A 20,054-nucleotide genomic window follows, 5' to 3' on the forward strand; every position below is an offset into this window, starting at 1 on the left:
CAAGTACCATGGTTGTTAGTAGAAAAATAAACACACGGGCATGCAGATAGCAGAAGTTTATTGTCTACATAGTCAGAGTCTGTTGTCACAAGTTTCAAAAGCAGTTTGGTCTCCTATGGCTTCTACAGATACTCCTGGTGATGGTGGGTGTTTCAGATGGCAAAAGCATTTGGGTTTTGTCTTGCCTCTTTCTCTGGGAGTGACAGGGTACATCCATACCGTGCAGGGGAGAGAGCAGGCTGATCCCCAGCCAATAGCCCAAAGCTGCTGGCTGCTGCTGAGAAATGGTGGGGCCAGTGTGCTGCTGCAGCAGCTCAGCACTGTGCTGGTGACTTGCCGTGGAGCAGCAAGGCAGTATGTATATGTGGAAGTTTACTTCAGAGTCATATCTTATTGAATAGCCTCTGTCTCCTCCTTCACCTTCTTAGCCTCGCTACTCCAGGTATTTGAGGATGTTTTCAAAGAAACATCTATTTTTATAGGAATACAGGTCAGAGCTATTAAACAGTCAGTACCGGAAAAAGGCTGCTGAAGGGCTCAGCTGCACTATTGTTGCTGGTTGTGGAGCTGGGAGGCTGGGCACAGAGGCATCGACTCCAGCTTTCTGACCTGCATAATGCTCTCTCCCCATCCCTGGTCTGTCCAGCCCAAGGAAACATTACACTCAGGTAACCTGCTGTAGATAGAGGGTTAACATAAAGTAGCTTCCCTCTCAGAGCAAAAATTAAAACCTCGAGGTTTAGACCAGCTCTATAAAGCTTCCTTGGAGCCTACATGAAAGTGGTTAGGCACAGAGGAGACGTGGCACTTCCAGTACTACGTGGCCAGGTCAAAGCTGTTCTTAACTCAAGGAGCTGGTCACTGTAGGGGATTGAGAGGAACATGGCCAGAGTGCAACACACAGGTTATGGACATGTGCCAGGCTGGTCTGATGCTGTAGTTCAACCTGCTGCAGTCTTGACAGCATTGTCATTTCTTTTTCACAGCTGTGGATCTGTTAAAGCACAAAATGATCTTCAGTGTAGTGAGATTGGGAGCCACCATCATCATTTGCATTGGGTTTCTGCTCATGCTGCTTCCTGAGGAATGGGATGAAATAACCCTGCGGTTCATCAACAGCTTGAAAGAGAAGAAAAGTGAGGATCATGCTGATGACATCACAGACTCCAGCGTACACACAAGAAGCAGAAGCAGAGCTAATGGTACAGTGTCTATACCACTAGCTTAGGGGTGGTGGACTTCAACTGCACGCAGATGTATATTCTGTGAATATAGCTTAAATTTCCCACTACTTGTATGCTTAAAAATGACATTTACTCTGAAGAGGGATGGACTGTAAGATAAGAGAAGTACATCTATAATAAATGTTTACATTTATACACTTATCAAGGAACGGGTGTAAATAACTACAATAAAATGTTTTGTAATAAAAAAAAACATTTAAGCTTGTGTCTTACTGAACTGGTGCATTTAAAATATGAATCAAAGTCTACATTGTTTATCTCCTTTTGCTGGCAAAAGTAGAGCCATTCTCAAGGATACAAATCTTGGATATTTCCAACTAAATCTCAGAATTCAACATGTCAACTTAACTTTCAATAATGTGACCTTTCAATAATGTGACCTTTCAGTGAGGTAGTACTTTTGGAAAGCCATTTCAAACCTCTCCTGGCTTTTTTGAGAATCCACTTCTGCAAGAGGCCAATGTTCATGTCAATATTAGGAATTATTATCAGACTAAATATTCTATGAGGTGCAAAACATTAATTTTTTGTTACGTTGTGTTACGTTGTGAAATGTGATGGAAGTTATGTTGCACAAAACCTGGACATGCTACAGTGCTATTAGCTCGGAGACATGGCTCTGCAAGGTTGTCTCCTCTCTGTTGAATACAGTACCTGCAGGCAGTGGGAATCCATGGCTTGGTACTGATGACTGATGTCTCAACAAATGTGACACCCAGGATATGACTGGGGGCAGTGGTGTGGGCAAGCACTGCTGAGACACCTTGCTTCCCAGTCCAGTTGGAAGAGAGAATTCCATAGCTGAGCATAGGAGAACCATATATTTAAGGTGAGTTGTTGCTGATCAAAAAAGTTGAAAACAGTTTTGCTAGTTTGTGGATTTGTAGGAATTCTAGCAGCCCTAGTCACACAAACTGAATACTGAGCTGGTGCTGATCATGCCCTCCACTCCAGGATGATCAGCTATGATCTAAGGGCTATGATCAGCCCTTAGGCAGCTTCACGCCTTATCCCAGCCTTTGCTAAAGAACCGACCCCACTCATGGCACTCATTGTCTGCTCTAGCCTGTGACTCTTTAGCTGCAAACATCCTATTAACCTGGACCCACCAAAGCACCCATAGCTTCTCTCCCCTGACCAGGCTCCAGCGCTAGCCCCTCATTCCTTCCAGAGTCATGCTGAGCTGTGCCTTGTCCCAACACCAGCTTCCTAGCATTGTCGCTGGATTTTGGGTGCCTTTAGTAAGTAGCAGTAAAGACAAGAATAGCCTTATTTTAGCTCTTCTCCCAGAAAAGCTGCACTCCCAGCTAAACAAGCTTCTCAGGAGAGACTAACCCTGTACCACCAGCATCCCAAGGAAATGTCAGTTCCTATTTTATAGAGCTCTGGGCCCAACAAGTATGTTTTCTTAACCTCCACAGTGGAAAAGCCTTTCAAAAGTCAACACAAACCAGCCAAGCTGCACAGTTCTCTGAGCAGTGCCCTAGGGCTGGACTGGTCCCAGAAGCAGAGGAAGCAGTGGTGGGGCTGAAGGGTGGTGGGCAGCCAGTGTGTCCCCATAGCCATTAGGGCTGACTACTGCTGCAAACAAATTCATGTAAGTAATAACAAAACCACTTCTTTTGGTTTACTCTCTTCTATTTGAGGGTTTTTAATGTTCCTGTCTAAACTGTTCCTTGCAACCAGTAGAGCTAACAAAACCAGTAGAGCTAACAAAATATAATAAAAAAAAAACAGAACCAAACTAACAACCCCAAAACAAAACCAACCAAACTTGGGCTCTTCCATTACATGGCTACAGAATTAGGTCTGTAGAAACCAGCCCAACCAATCATCCCCTTTGCACTAAACCCATCTGGAGAAGATGGGCTCAGCTGTTTGTCTACTGCTTTTGAAAGGAGTTAGACATTTAAAATATTCTATAAGAAGTGAATTATATTGAACAGGAGATACGATGTGATGAAAACAAATAGCACATGGGAGCTTGGGCATGAGCCCAAGTCAATTTTTGGACTTAATATATTCATTTACATTACTAGATAGTTTTAGTGATGTGTTTTACTGAAATTTAGCTTCTGCCAAACCGAACATATGGGAATAAGAAACATTTCCTGTTAGTATGCATTGCTGAGTACAAATTTGGCAAGCAGCCTCATGGCCGCATCTTCAAGCCCAGGACTGGATCCTTCAAGGAACCTAATTGAGGATTCAACAGGGAACATCATGCAAACCCTATATTTCAGTCTATTTTTTTCTACTTCAGGTGTTTCACGGCCAGGGACACAGAGTGTCACTATGCCAACCTGTCACTCTCAGTCAGCAAAAGCCGCTGTAGTACCCTTATGATTTATGCACATGAATAAATCTTATGAATTATGCTGCTCACGTGCCCTTCATGTGCATTTTTAATCCAGTGGTGGTTTTGGTCTGGGGTTACCTAATACCTTGCTGGGTTCTTTCTCTGTCTCCATGAAGGTAAGCCATGAACCGTTCTTTTCTTGTTGAGTTGCAGCTGCTGCTGATCGTTGTGGCCTCTTTATCTCCTGGTTTGCGCATATGGTGTACCGGCTTGCCAGCAGAGCATGGGACACTGAAATCCCAGACCTCAAATAAACATTACCCCACAGCAACTAAAACATCAGTGTATTACCAGTGTTCTTCTCATACTAAAGACAAAACAGCACTGTACTAGGAAACAATCCTAAGAAAATTAACTAACTCTATTCCAACCAAAAGTGTATCTATATGAAAGTGCACAGGTTGCAGGCTAAGGCTGCAGCAAATCTAGCTACTCATACTAAGAAGGTAAAGCTAAGCAAACAGCATACTAATCTACACAATATTATAACTCTAGAAGTGACTTCTTCTATTTAAAACTTACTTAAGCTAACAACTAACATGTCTCAACACTCTCTACAAGCAAACCCTGTGCCTGCCCCTTTCCCAGGGACCAGTGATCACCCTTGATTTCCACAGGGAGAAAATATGTATAGCTCTGACCCGTGCAGTCACCTTCCACCTCACATCAGGCTTAACAGACACCATCTAACCCAAACCAAGCTTTCTGTTCAGAGCAAGCATCCCTCGTGTTGCTGCCTGCACATTGAACAGTGCTAAGGTTCTACAGAAGGCTTTCCGCTCTCCGCTGCCACTTTGCTTCTCCCAGCCCCTGCTGAGGGTGGGCAGGAGGGATTTGCTTCTTCATCCTTCCCCCACCAGCAACTCCAGACAACTCTGCCACTGCAGCCACAAGTGCCCCAGATCCCCAGAGGCAAGCAGGTACCTAATCCCTCCAATGCATCACTCCCAGATGCTGTCCAGGGGTGTTCATCACGCTCAGCTATTCCCTATGGCCCCCTCCTTCACCTGCTGCCCAACCAGCCGTTTTTTCCTCCTTACTGAGTGAGGAAGGTAATTGTTTTCCCTAGAGTCCCTCAGCTCAGCCTTTCAGCTGGAGAAAACCCATTAAAACCCAAGAAATCAGACAATAAATGGAGGCTATTTTGCATGATGGTGCTGACAGTCCATCAAAGGTATGCAAACCAGTAATCACACCCATCAAGTGACTGATCAGATGTGTTAGTTCCTCTGCTGTGGGTGTCTCTGATGAGCCCTTCTACCATCTCCAGCAATGTGAGGGCTTCATTTCAGTTGTGCTGCCTCATTTGCACCCCAAGGAAAATGGCAGTTTTGTCTGGCAGCTGCATCATCAGATTCTCCTTCACACCAGGGCCTGGCTCCCTGGAAGGAAAACAAAACATGCTGCGAATAACCCATCTCGAGCATCGCTGCCTGCATATGTCCTCTCCAGAGGGCTCGACAACCAGGCACCGCAGACAATGTTATCTCAGCACCACTGGTACCGTCAGCCTTGGCTAATTAAGATGAACATCCCCTGTTAATACAAGCGACAAGCAGAGGAGGGAGGAACAAGCCGTATTTCTCAACTTTACAGATGTGTAATAATGTGATCCAGTAGCTGTACTAGTATGTATTCCAGACAGTGAATGGTGCTGGATTATTTTCCTCTCTTCACTGCTCCATTTGTTCATGCTGTTGCTCCCTGTACTTGCTGCAAGCATGATAAACAGCAAGCCTATTTGCATCATTAATGGTCATCTCTTAACAGAGATTTGCATAAAATCCAGGTGTTATTTTGGCTAAAATCCATGCTGCCCCATTTCCATCTCCTCCTGTGCCTGTGCTTTTTGTAATTTAAAACTAAATTTTAAGGCAGAGAAATTATCTTTAAAGCAGAGAAGTTTTAAGGCAGAGGTGGTTCACTGCTGCAGTTCAATGTTAGACTAGTGCCCCATGCCAAATCCTCCCCTTGATTCACCACTGCTCCATGTGCAAAGAATAACAAACTCTGCCTCTCAGTGGGAAAAACCCTGCCCAAGTTATGACACTGCCCTACCCTTGAGCTTTTCCTCGTATCTTCCTCACAACAAGGGTATCAGAGCACTCAGGTGTCAACATTTCCATTTTGACTGAAAAAAATCTGCTGGAAAATCCAATTCCAGTGAGATCAGTGTCACTTACAGGTTCCAGCTGAATTTGGTGGAGGATTTCAGCCAATTAATGAAATGGGAGAAAGGTGGAAAGAGCTTCCAGCCCTCCTGGTAGGGACCACATGCTGTCCCTAACAGCGATCTATGGGACCAAAGCTCTTTGCATCACTATGTTTCCACAGCACAGCACTTGGGAATCAACACAAACCTTAAATACAGATAAAAGACTTCATTAAGTAACACCCCAGTTAAAAAAAAAAAACCACTATGAGCTTCACATCACCAGGAGGTCAGTAATAAAGGTAGTCCTGAGCTTCAGGTTGGCTTTAGGAAGCATTTCTTTACTGAGATGGTGGCCAAACATTAGAACGGGCTTCCTGAAGAAGTGGTTGGTGCCCCAAACTTGTCAGTGTTTAAGAAGCATTTGGACAACACCCTTAATACCATGCTTTAACTTGGTCAGCCCTGAACTGGTCAGACTGGACTAGATGATCATTGTGGGTCCCCTTCCAGCTGAAATAGTCTGTTCTGTTCTACCTCAACACATCCTTCCCTTCATCCAATCCATCAGTTGGTGCTAAAGCCAGGTTTAAGTGAGGGGGGTAACACAGCATCACTTTGTGCTGTAGCAAGGCTGCCCCTGCTCACTCTCAAGCTCAGCAGGTTAATGCCAGTAGCCACAATCATCACTGCACATGCAAAGCTCACCCAGCAAACCCCCAGCATCCACACAGCACCCTGCTCTCCAGGGAGCTCTGGTAAAGGTGTGAAGGGGTAATTCTGGCTCAGCAGTTTCAAGTAATAATATTTGGAAGCCTCTCCCAGTACCACTGGGCCCTTATGGAACCCTGTTCAACCCCAAATTTGCTCTCAGTTTGCCCCAGCAACCTGCAGGAAAGGTGTCTTTTTGAAGACTGCTTTTTAGGGATTTATTGAGAAAAACTGGTCATTAACTGATGCAGCATCAAGGTGCTGCCTCTTCACCCAGAGATGAAGTGCTTGAAGCTATATTAGTCTTGGATACGCCTGTCCCTTTGATCTCCCCTTCCCTAAATCACTGTATGACAGGCTGTGGCAATTGAGGAAACCCATATGGCTTGGAAAGAAACCTGTCCAAAAGGGGGTGTTTACCAGCATGGGGATCCAAGAGTACTCCAGCAGGCCAGGGCCACAGCACTGCATCCAGGTGAAACACCCAGATACAGGAGGATGGATGCTAGCTTGAAATCCACATGGGTTTTCCACTGCTCTGACACATCCATCACTGCATTTAATTCACAGTTTTCCCAAGCTGCTTAACAGGAATGACCTGTTCTCAGCAGGGGAGGAGGGAGTAAAAAAACCCTAAAAATAGATAAGTAGACATGGGAGGGAAGCAGGGCGCTGATTTTATATTTTCATTAGAAAAAGAGGAGAAAACAAACAAACAAAACCTAAAATGAAACCTAAGCTCTTCTGCTCCCTCCTGCCCTGTGTGACCTATTGTAAAGCAAAGTCACAAGTGATGTTGGTACCTTGTGGCTTAAACGTGAACTTATTGGGCTGCTCCAGGAACCCAGGATTTCTTCTGGGAAGTGTCACTCCTGGTCAGTGGTATTTTGCAGTGGCTATGGGCACTCAGCTCCCCACTTCTGGGAAGGGGAAGTGCTTCATCTGTGGATCTACTGGCCATAAGTAACAGATGCTTGGCTCTGCCATAACCCTCACTTCCCTGTGCAATCCTCCTCCCAGCAGTCCTCTCCCAGGAGGAAAAGGCAAAAGAGGCCGTAATTGCTCCAAACCTATACAGGATCAGTCCAGGAAATCCCAGTGAGGTAAGCTTCCACTGAAGGAACCCCAGCGCTGATGCCATTTTGGGGTCTCCCTTGCACTGTTGTGTTTGCTGGTTTCCACGTCTTTTTGCAGCACAGTCCTGACCTCCTCCCACAACCCCACTGCTGCCATAAAACCCACCCTGCACTATTAATCTTGTTGCGTAAGTAATCCTCCCTACATATTTTCCAACCACTCCACCTTGGAAATGAATGACTACACACAGTTCTGAGTAAAACTTGAACCCCCTCACCCAGCTTGGGAGCCAGTGTGGAAGTACAGATCTTTTCCCTACACACTGCTCCTGCTGCATTTGGCCCAAATCCTGCAGGAGCTCCACAAGTGCATAATATGGCTCACTTGGGCCCACATTTTCAGGTGGGTTTGTGCTAAAGCTGCATTTTTTCCAGCAGTGCTGTCAGGAGCTCCTCAGCCAGCCCTCATCCTCATGCTACTTCTTCCATGCAGTGGGAGACGCTTTCACCCTTCTGGTGCTCCAAGGATTAAATTTCCTTAAAAATCTTAATATTTATCAAAATAGCTGCCTATATAAATAACTCCAGGTCAGCCAACAGCTAGCTGAGGTGGTGCCCCTAGCTGAAAATCACTTATAGGCAGAAAACAAAGCTTCCCTGGGGCTTGACACTGGCTCTCTGAGCTGCTTTCCACTTCTTCACCAGCCACAGCCACCTCTCACTTGCGCAGGGGAATGGCCTGAACAGGTCAATGTTTAACCAAGCTGGGAAGGATGTGTGGGCCCTGCAGCTGCTCACGCAGATCCCTCCGTGTTTAGGGAGGACAGTACGTGAGCGGATTTTCCTTCTCCATTCAAGCCACCACTCCACAAAATGGGCCTGAACTCTTCCAAAGCGCACCCCAAGGTGACCAAGGTGGAACCAATGCGCACTGGGGAGGACCTGCCAGTTCTCACCACCCCATATTGGCACCCCAGCATGCCAGAACAGCCCAGCCTGCACCCGCTGGCTGCGGCGAAGTGGGGAAACCCTACCATTCACAAGGAACTTCCACCTCTGCGGGAGACCTGGCACGGACGAGCCTCTGCAGGTAAGGAGGTCACCACCGTATTACTGCAAAGTGCAGGGCAGAGAATCAGGGGGCATCTGCTGGGGCTGTGGGTTTGCTCACTGCAGGGCAGCTGGGGGTGTGTACATGTGTGTATTGATGCCTTTCTGCATCAGTAATATTTTGCCATCTCCAGGATGTTTTAGCTTTGGGAAAACTCAATTCACCCCATTCCTCACTTGTTTTGGAAAGCATCTCAGTCACCAGAGCCCAGATCCAGTCTCCTTACTTCCATCAGTTATGCCCCTGGCAATAGCCAACATCCACTCCCCAGCATCAACCTGGCATGTGATGAAAACAGCCTTTATCCAAGCAAACCCTCATACAGCAGCCCCATAACTCTTGGCCATACACCCATCCTGCTCATCTGCCACTGCTGCGCATGTCGATATTGCCAGCTCAATTAGAATTAGATGCTGGGTAATGTGCTCAGCAGGTAAAAGCATTAAAATAAATTATAGCTATGTCTTGTACATGCTAATTTCCTAAGCCAAGAGGCAGGGAAAGGCAAATAGCATAGCTATTGTGTGTGTATATTACAACATCTATGTTTGTTTTTCTACAAGTGGCATCATACAGCCTTTCACAGCAGGTTTTAAACTTCATCCATACCCAAATGCTTCCTGAGGTAAGGAAGGAAGTTTGCACCCATCTGAAAGTGGATGCAGAGCTCTGCACAAGCTGGATAGTGACAAACGGCTTCCCACAGCCAAGTTAGGTGAGCTTAGCTCCTATGAACGCAAATGTGGTCTGATACAGGGCAATGCAGAGGAATGAGGATCTGCACCCTCCTCCCCTCTGTTCCATTTCAAAAAATGAACTTCTGACACATACCACGCAGTGTTAAGCACCACTGCTTCCCCAGGGGCTGGATATTTCCTTCAGGATCATTCAGCATCAAGGAGCAGTGAAAGCAAACAAACCTCCAGCATTATAGCAGTGACATTCCTGGAACTGGAGGTCTCGGTGAGAATACAAATCAGATCTGGCTGTAAAACAGGGCATTTCAAGTACTTCGTGACAGGAAGAACAACCAATTTTCCTGTTCTGGAAAATTATCAATAATCACTGTGCATTTAACAAGTGCTTATAAAAAAAAAGTACTTTTATTAAAGAAACCCCCAATGAACTCCAAACAACAAAACAAAAACCCCCAAACTTTAAACTCTCTTGACAAATGTCATTTTCTATTACTTTTCATTTTCAGAAATAAAAGGAGTATGCTCAAGAGTACTGGAGTGATGTATTAGCTTGAGCTGCTGGCTAAATAAGCAAAGGCGCCAAGAGAATTGGTTTTATTTGGCTTATGAGGGTTTGTCTTGGCTTGTGTTAAATCCCTCTTAGTTCATCAGGGAGGATCCATTGCTACCAAAGTGCAAAGGTAGATAAAACAGAGGTCACAAGAACACCTTCAGCTCGGGCTTGGTGTTGCCAGCACAGTGCAGTGAGATGATGGTCCCTCCTTGCTGGCATCGTGCAGGTATGCCAGGAACCGTTCCTGCCCCAGGACAAAGCAGATTCAGGGACAGAGAGCTCTTGGCTCCCAGTTCTGTATCTGTAGAGGATAAGGACAAATCTCCTACAAAACACACACATGGGTAAGATAAAGGGGAGTAACTTAAAGAACAACCCCAAACACATAGAACACAAACCATCACACTTCATCCAGGAGAAATAACTTCCCCAAAGCCATACCTCTCACCAGAACAAGTTTCTCCAAGTTGCAGTCCCTTGCCTGTGCTGTGTCCCATGTTCCCAGCACCATGAGACACCTCCTTACATTTTACTTCATTAGAAATTCCCTGTGCACTGATTTGTCCTGCAGATTGAGAGGCAGTAACTTAGTAACCTCTCTTTTTTTATCATAAGCTGCTATTTCAGCACATCTTCCCAGCAGCTGAAGTCTGTCTCTGGAGGAGCCTCCTGCACTGTAAATTTTCACTTCAGGCACCCATTCTTGCATGTACAGAGCAGCCACAGCTTTGTTTAGCAGTTAATCATTGCCAGTGCTCTGCAGAGCCCAGCAAACATTTATCCGATTGAGTCACCATCTTCTCCCATTCCCCAACACCTTCCATCGTCCTCTCACTTCTCCAGGATCCCTTCCTTGGCAACCCACTAGGAGACTCACTCAAAGGACCCACCGAAGTCCCCCATAAGGTGATCTCCAAATTATTATTTTTCTTTCTAATACAACTATTAAATTTGGCATCAACTACAATGCAATTCCTGCACTTTATCCCCAGCTCTCTGCTGCAGCCACCCTGGGGCTCCCCCCACAAGGGAGCAGGAGCTGCTCAGCAACACCTCACTCAACACTATGTATAAAATGGCATTTGAAAGCACCAAGGCAAGTTTTTGGAGAATAGGTGGGTTAGAGAAAGTCTTCTGTAAAAGAAATATGCACTCTGCACTGCGCAGGCAGTGTTGTCCACCCAAGAGCACCAGCACAGAACAGACCGAAGCCCAGATCACATTCAGACCTCAGCCAAAGCACTGCTTTAATAACAGGTGATCACTGGTGTGTAGCATGTTATTTTGGGCTGATTTCCAAAGATGAGGGCCTGTGATCATACTGCTTGTCTAAGCATAACCTGCTAACTTCTGAACCCACTGGTTGTAGCCCAGCTCTGCCACAGTCTGTAAAAGCATCAGAGAGATTTCTCAGCTCCACCAAACACCAATAATAAAGTCTCAGTGAATGAGCAGCAACAAAAGATCCAAACTGCTGCCTGTTCCACACTTTAAAAGGGCAGGCAGTGGGGAAACAGCAATGCTCAGAGGTTTTTTTGGCCACCTGACGGTTACAGGCCACAGAAGCAGAGGAGAACCCTTGGTCACACAGGGGACTGAGGGGCTCAGGGAGGCCACAGTAGACACAGAGGATGTTTATTGACACATACAGGATACATGAGAAGTTGTAGAGGGAAGCAGGAGAGGTACATGGCAGGCATCTGTTAGAAAGAGCAGGCACAGGTACATGCTCACTTCATTTCTGCAGCTAATAGAATAATTTATACCATGTGTTACTGGAGTACACCAAGAGAGACTTTACTGGGACATGCCAACCAAAAAAAAAAAAGTGTAGAAAACTATTGTCAAGTACAGCCTAGCAATTGATGGTCATCCAAAAGTAACTTCATCCATTTCTTCTCTCATCTTTAAGGACCCCTTTCTTTCAACACTGTGCCAGAAAAGGGAGAAACCAGCATCATTAAAGAGCACCCACCTCGAAGACCTCAAGTAAGGCGAGTTTGAAAAGCTCTGAGTTTCTCTGACCCACTGATATGGGCTTTCTTGGGGACTTGGGCACATGTCACGGCATCATGGTGAGGGAAACAAATATCCTACAGAAATTTAAATAGGAGGTCCTACTGTCAAATGGCCATCCCTGGATGAGCTTTACCACCAGCTCAGGTTTGATACCTGGGGCAGAGCAGCTACACTGACCACAGAGAGGTTATTTTTGGTTCATTAGCACAAGGTGAAGATTTCATCTTCTAAGAACAGCCAAAGAGGGATCAGTGCAGCAATGCTCTGCCTTTACTCTCTTGCCTGACCCCATGAGTCTTGCCTCTCTGGAGACACCCAACAAGAACACATGCCCTCGTGCTGCCCATGAGGTCACCTTTCCTGTAATGACCCATTTCCCTTTGTGGTGTCTGTGTACCTGCATCCCAAACTTAGTGCTTTCATGGGGCTAATGTGGCCAAGACAGAGCCCTTTGCAGAAGGGATGCAACTTACATCACTAGGGTTGGTTTTGGCTCTTCAGGCCAAACAGCCCATCCAGGTCTGACATCAGCTTAAAGGCAGAGAGGTAGGTAAAGCAGACAGATGTGGTTTGCAATAGGGGCCCATGAAAGTACAGAGCAATTATTTTAGGTTTTGAGAATCGCTATGTATGCTGTGTACCTACACATACCTTCACCTTCTCCCCTCAACAGCATGGTATATACATGCCACACTACCCCCATCCCCCACATATCTAGATATTAAAAAAAAAAACACCCCAAAACAAACATAAAAGACCCTTGATCACTCCTCCTTGACCTCTTTCCTTTCGTCTTCCTGCATTTCCCAGATCTCTTAGCCTCCAAGCCCTGAAATCCATGACTACCTGACCTGGAATCTGAGTTTTTCACACACACATTACAACATATGTAAAGCTCCAGAAATACCTTTATATTTATATAATTTACTGTAAAGGAGGTAAAGGACTGCAGCTAATGTCCCACCTGCAGAAGGGTTAGAGATGCTACTTCACTTAAAAAAAAAAAAAAAGAAGTAAGTGACAAGTCCTCTACATGCATTTTCTGTGCTGATATTTTCCTACATTGATGCTTTTATTCAATACAAAACCTGGGTGAGGCTCAGGCCTCGGAGAATCCCCATCATGTGCTTGCAGTGCTAAACTGGAGCTGCATTACCAGGACTATACAACTCCTGCCATAGATCAGGTTATTTAAAACCCAGACCTAGAGAAATGCATTGCTTTCTCTACTTCACCTGAATTTTCATCTCTTCTCCACAACCTTCCAAACCAGGCAGCAACACCTTTCAACTTCCCATCTCTTACCTGCTCAACACTGAGGATCCAAAGCTGCAGGTGTTTGACTGAGATTGAGTTTTTCCTTCCATACCCACAGGGGGTTAGGGATAGGACATCAGGGACACAGGCTAAATCCCACTCTAGATGCCCCAGAACTGCAGCTCCTTCACTTTATTCTTGAGATCTTTCTCTTTTAGAGCCCCTGCTTGAAGCTCGTGGCTGTGCTTCTTCTCTGCTACTTGGCATAGGTCTGTGAGATCCAAAACTGAGAGCAAGGGCTCAGAGGTCAGAAATCAGGTAAAGAAAGGGGACAACTTGAACAGACATCTCCAAATGCAGGTGTTCTGCTTGGGGAAGCACTCAAATACTGGAAATAACCCACCCCCTATGCTCTCATTTAGGCAGGACTTTCAATTAGCAATTAAGGGCCAACGTTGTTCTTGCTGCTGAGACCCCTCTAAGAGCTCAGCTGCACAAGCACACCAACAGCCTAATTAAGCAGCTGGAGTGAGTCTTTAGGGGTGGGCGGTTGGGGATAAACAGAGGCAAACACACTTCTTGGCTGTTTAACCCATAAAAGAGATGTGTTTGCCCCAACTGGCCACATGCTTCTCTGTAGTGCTCCTGTAGGAGCTGGGTCATCCCAACTTAGAGCAGCCCTGAGGCTCCCCTGGGTTACACCACCACCAAGCTAACTCTACAGGGCAGGGGTCCTTGCTCAAGCCTTCCTTGCTGTGATTAAGTTTTTTTAAACTATAATAAAGAACACAAGAGTCACCAGTTGGGATCAGTTAACACCCCCCCCCCCCCCACCCAGGGCTGCAGCTTTTGCCAAGAATGGTGGCTTCAGAGAACACAGGTGGACACCAACTACTGAATAATGTGTCCATGGATCTGGGGGGAGGACGAAGCAGCAGCACCTGCAATGAACCCAGCTACACCCTATGAACTGTCATGTGGAATCACAGCCTCCTTTAGAAACCTTCTACCAGCATGTAATTTTTAGACATTGATCTTATTTCCATTATGGCTGTATTTATATGTATTATTAAAACACTCATAATGATCACTGCAGGACAGACACCATTAATCCTACCCCATGTTTCTGCCATTGCTGTTGGTGAGTGTAAACACAACTGGAAAAGCCTTTTTCCCTGTGGGAATATTTTAAAAAATAGCAGAGCAGGATGACGTGGCCTACCCAAGGGCACGTAGAGGATTTCCAGAGGAAAATCCCATCAGGTTCACAAAGATGAAAGAAAAGAGTCAATTTTCAGCCTGGGACAGAACTTCAGCCAAAAGCCTGAAACTTGGCTTCCCCACCAGGCACAAGAAGATGAGCCAATAGATGCAGGAATTTATTTACCTTCAGCCACCCTTCGTGCTGGCAGCCTTGGTGGCATCTAGGAGGGCTGCACAGCCCAGACCACAGTTTGTGGTGTCACATGCTGCCACCTAGTGCCATTCTTGAAGTTTCATATTCAGTTTTGTGAGATTTCTTGATGCTGACACATGAACTTGGTGCTCAGGAGTGATGGGGAATTCTCCCTTTACATGATGCTGCTTACTGTTTTTCTCCTACATTTTTTCACTGATCTATAGGAAGCCTCAAAATTATAGCTCAGGCTTTAGCAGCAGTTCAGTGCAGACAGTCAGGGATATGTCACCATTTCTTGGACACTTGTTCATATTTGAGTTAATGGTGTCCCACATAAAGTGTAAGTCAGGTCTTATTGATGAAGTCCTTGATGATGCTCCCCTTAATTTTTATGGAAGTTCTACTGAGCTCCCATCCTAGAAGGGGACAGTAGCAATATTGAGCCATGAAATGACCCAGTATCATCTAGTGGTTTGGCACGCTTTAAGGAGGCAACTTAGCTCCTTAAGATAAAACCCCATGCTCAGAGTATCTGTAAAGCAAGTCTCTGCCGGCTTCCACTAGCTACCATGAAAGGCACTTTGTACCAAGCACAGTTCTGCATAGAAATGTGTCAGTCTTGGGTAACTGGGATTTGCCCTTGGATGACCTGTTAGAAGACTTCATATTAAATTGTGATACCTCTCCAGCTTTGACATGAAGCAGTCTGAGCTGGGGTGTGTCTTCACTCTGGTCTTGGCTGGAGCCTTGGGCTCCTATACCCAATATAGGTATAGAAATACCTACAGGGATGAAACTAATGTCAGACTGGGTATTTGCTACTTTGACTGTAATGCAGGAGATGCTCTCAGTTTTGCCCATTCCTGAAGGACCAAACGAGATGCTCATCTCACTAAGCATCTGCTAGAAATGCCAATCTCCTTCCTTCCTGTATCCTAAGCAGCTGGACCAGAATTGGAGCTGGAAAAATGCTATATAGTTTTGTATCATGTTTTATGATTGTGTGGAACAAGCAGTGCTGAGTATTATAAATACTGGACTTGCAGAAGCTTGAACCTGCCTGCCCTCTGCAAGCAATTGCTCCTGTGAAGCCCTGGAGTCAGCAAGAAGTGGCTGCAAGCCCAAAGCCAAAGGTAAGCACATGAGTCGAGCCCTGTGCACAGGGCTGCTGCCGACTGGAGGCTCCTTTCCCTTGGAAGTCAGGCACTCCGAAGAACAGAAGCTAGTGTTTCACACTGGCTGCACTTCTGTCCCTGGCTGAGCGTGTGAGCCGCCTGAAACACCGGTGTGTGGCTGAAAGGACGCAAAATAAGGGAGAAGTTTCTCCAGCATCACAGTTCCCTGATGAGGCTGACCTGCTGGGCCAGGGCCTTAAATATTTTTGAGGCTAAAAGTTTGAGGACCAGTTGTCATGGTTTAAACCCAGTCAGCCATAAATCAGCCACGCAGTCTCTCTCTCACCCCCTCCCTTTTCTTTCCCTCGCTCCCAGAGGGATGGGAAGGAGAATCGAAAGAATGTAACTCCCACAGGTTGAGATAAGAACAGTGCAGTAACTAAGGTATAACACAAACCACTGCTGCTGCCACCAATAATAATAATGATAAAGGAAATAACAAGGGAAGAGAATACAATACCACCTGCTGACCAGTAATACCCAGCCCGACTGAGCACCGACTGATACCTCGTCCAACCCTGGAGAGAGCTAGCCCTTCCGGGTAACTCTCAGTTACATCCCGGGCATGATGTGCTGTGGTATGGAATACCTCTTTGGCTAGTTTGGGTCAGGTGTCCTGTCTCTGCTTCCTCCCAGCTTCCCCTCCTCCCTGGCAGAGCATGAGGCTCAGAAAGTCCTTGGCCAGACTAAACATTTGAGCAGTAACTAAAAACATCGGTGTTATCAGAGCTGTTCCCAGGCTGAAAGTCAAAAACACAGCGCTGCACCAGCTACTAAGGAGAAAAAACGACTGCTACTGCTGAATCCAGGACACCAGTCCTTTAAATGGCTGAACAACTTGAACACCTATTGCTTGTGGTCATCAAGCAGAGGGCTGCAAGGGTGGTGTGCCATAAACAACCTCTGAAACCTTGAACATGCAAGAGAGCTTACTTCTTTTGGTTCATGAGATTATCTTGGGCAGCTGACTCCATGTGGTAATGCCTCAGGAGCAGAAGCATGTATACATTGTTTTAATGAAGATTTTTTCATCATGCCCCAGAGCTGTGAGATAAACTGTGATGTGCAGTGGAAATCTGAGATAAATTTCTGCAACTTGGCTACTCAGGGAGGTGCTCGCTGCCTTTATCTGGGGTGAGCCTCAGGGGCCGGGTGTGGGCTTGGGAGCTGGTAGCTGTTCCTTTCCTTTGAGAAAGTGCAGGTGTATTTATTTACATTTTTAAATACCTCATAGGCTCTGGAGAAGAAGGGGCAAAGCCTGAGACACCTCCCTGGTAGGCGGCAGCACTTGCACAAGCTGCAGATGCTGGACTTGACCCGCAGGCGCCAAGAGGTAATGCTGAGATGGATTTGAGGAGAGGCTGGAGCTTCCCCTCCCAGACGGGGGTGCTGCCCAGCTCCAGTGTCACTCCTATGGACCAGGAGGCTTCAAGATTTATGTTGGGAAGGTCATTCATTTAACTATTGACACCTTGATCTTTTGCTGCTTTCCCAGTGGGTCAGGCAGACGAGAGGTGGGGAGCATCACAGTGGGCCTCTGTGACCTGTAGTTACTTCTGATTTTTCCAATGCTTTGCTCTCATTTTGCTGTGGCTCATGGGGAGACCAAAATCTCTGTCCAGCTCATGTTCTGTCATGTACCCAGTTTGGCAAACATCATTTTCTTGGGTTAAACTACTTGACTGTGTAATTGTTTTCAGTGCCAACCCCCTAATGGTACGCCATGTTGAGCTGCTAAAACGTGTTCACTCCTCTGCTGCTTGTGTTCACGACTCGTTTGCAAACCCAGGCAGAGCTGAAGCGAAATCTCCACAGGGAGACAAACATCAATGAACAAAACATGAAGGAATTCAGCCAGAAGAAAGTCCTTGACAGTCTCCAGAGAGGCAAAAGCACCGAAAGCCGAGACCTCGTCCCTGCTGAGCACAATCAGTGTTTTCATGGAGATGACCATGGTAAGTAATTTTCCGAGGAGATTAAAAGATCACCAGCCTTTTAATGTCATCAGAGAAGTTTCCCTTTGGAAGCTGCTTCCGCTGCTCCATCTCCTGCAGTGATACAATGCAGGTTTAAAATAGTTGGGATGACAATGCTGGGCAATGTGTTTATAAGGCAAAGCACTGGGATGCCTCAGAAGAGGACGCAGGTCTCTGGGCTGTTTCCCTGATAGCATCCAAACAGACCTGACTAGATGTGAATTAAGGGCTGTGGACTTAGCCATAGAGGCATAAAGCCAAATTCCTCAGGAGCAGGTTCCCACTGGCAGGAGAGTCTGAGCTTGTCCCACATGTCCCCTGCACAGCAAACTGAGCGTGAGGACAGAGTGTCCCTGGGGCTCCACATCCTTGGAGAGTCAGGTTATCCATCAGGTGAAAGTATCCTAGGATGTGAGCATATACAACACCACCACACAGGTGAACATACAAGGGCTGGGGGAAGCCTCTAAAGATCCACCAACATGTATGTTCACCTAGGGGCAAAGGAGAAAAAAAAATGGAAAATGATTTCCTGAAGATCAGTGCTTACAACAGGTTTTGCCCCCTGCCCTCTGCCCCAGCATGAGAAACCTCCTGCCCAAGCCTGCGGTGTGCCCTGGGGAGGGCTTCAGAATTGCTCTTCTACTGCACCAGATTGACTGCATCTAAATTTTCTCAGCTCTGGAGAAATCAAGTGTGATGTTGCCTTGCAGCAAAAGGGAAACCTGGGTGATTTGGGATTGTTTGTTATTTTCAGGGACCTTGTGAGACTGTTTTTTGAGAGAAGAGTCAGCCTTGTCTCTCCCCCTTTGAAATGCAGGAAGGACTGAAGGAGGATACCCACATACATTTTGGGTGTTGACCCTTGCAGTCAGTCTTTGGCAAAGCAACCTTGGGCACATTGGGAAGCTGGAAGTGGGCTCACCAGGAGAAAGAAATAGAGAATAAACTGCTTGAGGAACAGCTGCCAGAAATTTTCTCCTGGCCTCATCATTGCATGGTCCACCAACAGCCTTGAGCATGGGGTCTGGTCTTACAGTGATCTCAGGATCCTCTTTACATGCCTCCAGCTGCCCAATGCCATTTCCAGCTAAACGCCAGGCAACAGGGCTTGCATTTCTACAAAATTATGATTCTTTTGTTTTTTTTGTTGTTGGTTTTTTTTTTTTTCTCTCCCCAAGGAAACATGTGGGATGGAGGAATCTCCAGGTGGCATGATGAGGGATGGAGGATGAGGGAGCTGCAGATGAAGGATCTTTTCTGGGACACCTCCAGCACAGGGTCTGAGGAGTGGGAAAAGGAAGAGAAGATTTACCACAAACCTATGCTTGTGAGAACCAAGACAGAGAGAGTTTCTGTCTTTGATGACTTCTTTGATAGGGATTTGTAGTGGCATGGCTTGGGGTGAGAGGGACATGCTGAAGAACTCTGGTGGTGCTGAAAACCCCCAGATGGATGGAGTGAGAATGGAGACACAATGTTCTCAGTGAGCAGCATTTCTGGTAGTTCAGGCCAGTGGAAAGGGCAACTGGAAATGAGGAGATCACAAATATGAAGTAAATAACAACTGTCTGGGTTATGTATCTGAATCAAAATATCTGGGGGAAAAATGGCTTGGACTGAGCAACAATGAAGTGGGGCTAGAGGGAGAAGGAGGCTGGCAAAAACCTAAGCAGAAGCTGGAAGAAATTCCCAAATATTGTTCCAACTGAAATGAAATGTTTTGCTTGCCTTTGGGTTACTCAGCCATTCTATTTAACTTTTTTTTTTTAACCTTATATCCTTTTCTAAACCACAAAAGCTGAGTTCAAATTGTAAGGTAAAATGACCGATTTAGGAGGTCTCTAAAATAAATATTCTGCATTTCTAAAATTCCTTTTTATTTTTTTTTTATTATTATTATTTCCTCCCCTGCCCCAGACACAGATATACAGGTGCTTTCTTCAGTACTAACCTCCAGTTTTATGGATAATCTTCTGAAAAAGCTGTTTTTCATTCACTGTTTTCACAGAATCACAGAATCACAGAACAGTTAGGGTTGGAAAGGACCTTAAGATCATCAAGTTCCAACCCCCCTGCCATGGGCAGGGACACCTCACACTAAACCACGTTACCAAAGGCTTCGTCCAACCTGGCCTTGAACACTGCCAGGGATGGAGCATTCACAACTTCCCTGGGCACCCCATTCCAGTGCCTCAACACCCTCACAGTAAAGAACTTCTTCCTTATATCCAATCTAAACTTCCCCTGTTTAAGTTTTAACCCGTTACCCCTCATCACTACAGTCCCTAATGTTAGCTGAGAAATCTGTATGAATTGCTCTT

The 20,054-nt window shown here is 46.0% G+C and overlaps 2 protein-coding genes and 1 long non-coding RNA gene across 13 annotated transcripts in view; 2 read left to right on the top strand and 1 right to left on the bottom strand.

The window, feature by feature from the left end:
• SLC35F4 (solute carrier family 35 member F4) overlaps nt 1-1,393 on the top strand; it is a 122,940-nt gene extending 121,547 nt beyond the window's left edge. For all 9 annotated transcript variants that reach the window (XM_062618393.1, XM_062618394.1, XM_062618395.1 and 6 more), the window contains one exon: nt 987-1,393. In XM_062618393.1, coding sequence (XP_062474377.1) covers nt 987-1,228 — 242 coding nt within the window. In that variant the 3' untranslated portion in view covers nt 1,229-1,393. The remainder of the gene's footprint in view (nt 1-986) is intronic.
• Nucleotides 42-13,988, bottom strand: LOC134163521 (uncharacterized). Of its 2 annotated transcripts, XR_009964757.1 has the most exons (6): nt 13,229-13,988; nt 12,397-12,454; nt 10,346-11,604; nt 3,689-4,985; nt 1,899-2,045; nt 42-1,119 (listed from the first exon to the last, which is right to left on the bottom strand). It is a non-coding gene; the product is annotated as an uncharacterized LOC134163521 (long non-coding RNA). The 2 variants fall into 2 exon arrangements; XR_009964756.1 differs by lacking the exons at nt 3,689-4,985; nt 12,397-12,454; nt 13,229-13,988 and having other exon boundaries at nt 10,346-12,378.
• CCDC198 (coiled-coil domain containing 198) lies at nt 8,297-19,602 on the top strand. 2 transcript variants are annotated; one of them, XM_062618403.1, is made up of 6 exons: nt 8,297-8,632; nt 11,817-11,893; nt 15,626-15,712; nt 16,989-17,087; nt 17,544-17,709; nt 18,912-19,602. In XM_062618403.1, exons 1-6 carry the CDS (start codon nt 8,416-8,418, stop codon nt 19,118-19,120), a joined length of 855 nt encoding a protein of 284 aa, XP_062474387.1. In that variant the 5' UTR covers nt 8,297-8,415; the 3' UTR covers nt 19,121-19,602. The 2 variants fall into 2 exon arrangements, with proteins under 2 accessions (XP_062474387.1, XP_062474388.1); XM_062618404.1 differs by lacking the exon at nt 15,626-15,712 and having other exon boundaries at nt 8,298-8,632.
• Nucleotides 19,603-20,054: the final 452 nt, after the last annotated feature.

Source organism: Pezoporus occidentalis, unplaced genomic scaffold (genome assembly GCF_034315485.1).
Source record: "Pezoporus occidentalis ecotype Australia unplaced genomic scaffold, CSIRO_AGI_Poc_V1 ctg200, whole genome shotgun sequence".
NCBI classification, from domain to species: domain Eukaryota; kingdom Metazoa; phylum Chordata; class Aves; order Psittaciformes; family Psittacidae; genus Pezoporus; species Pezoporus occidentalis.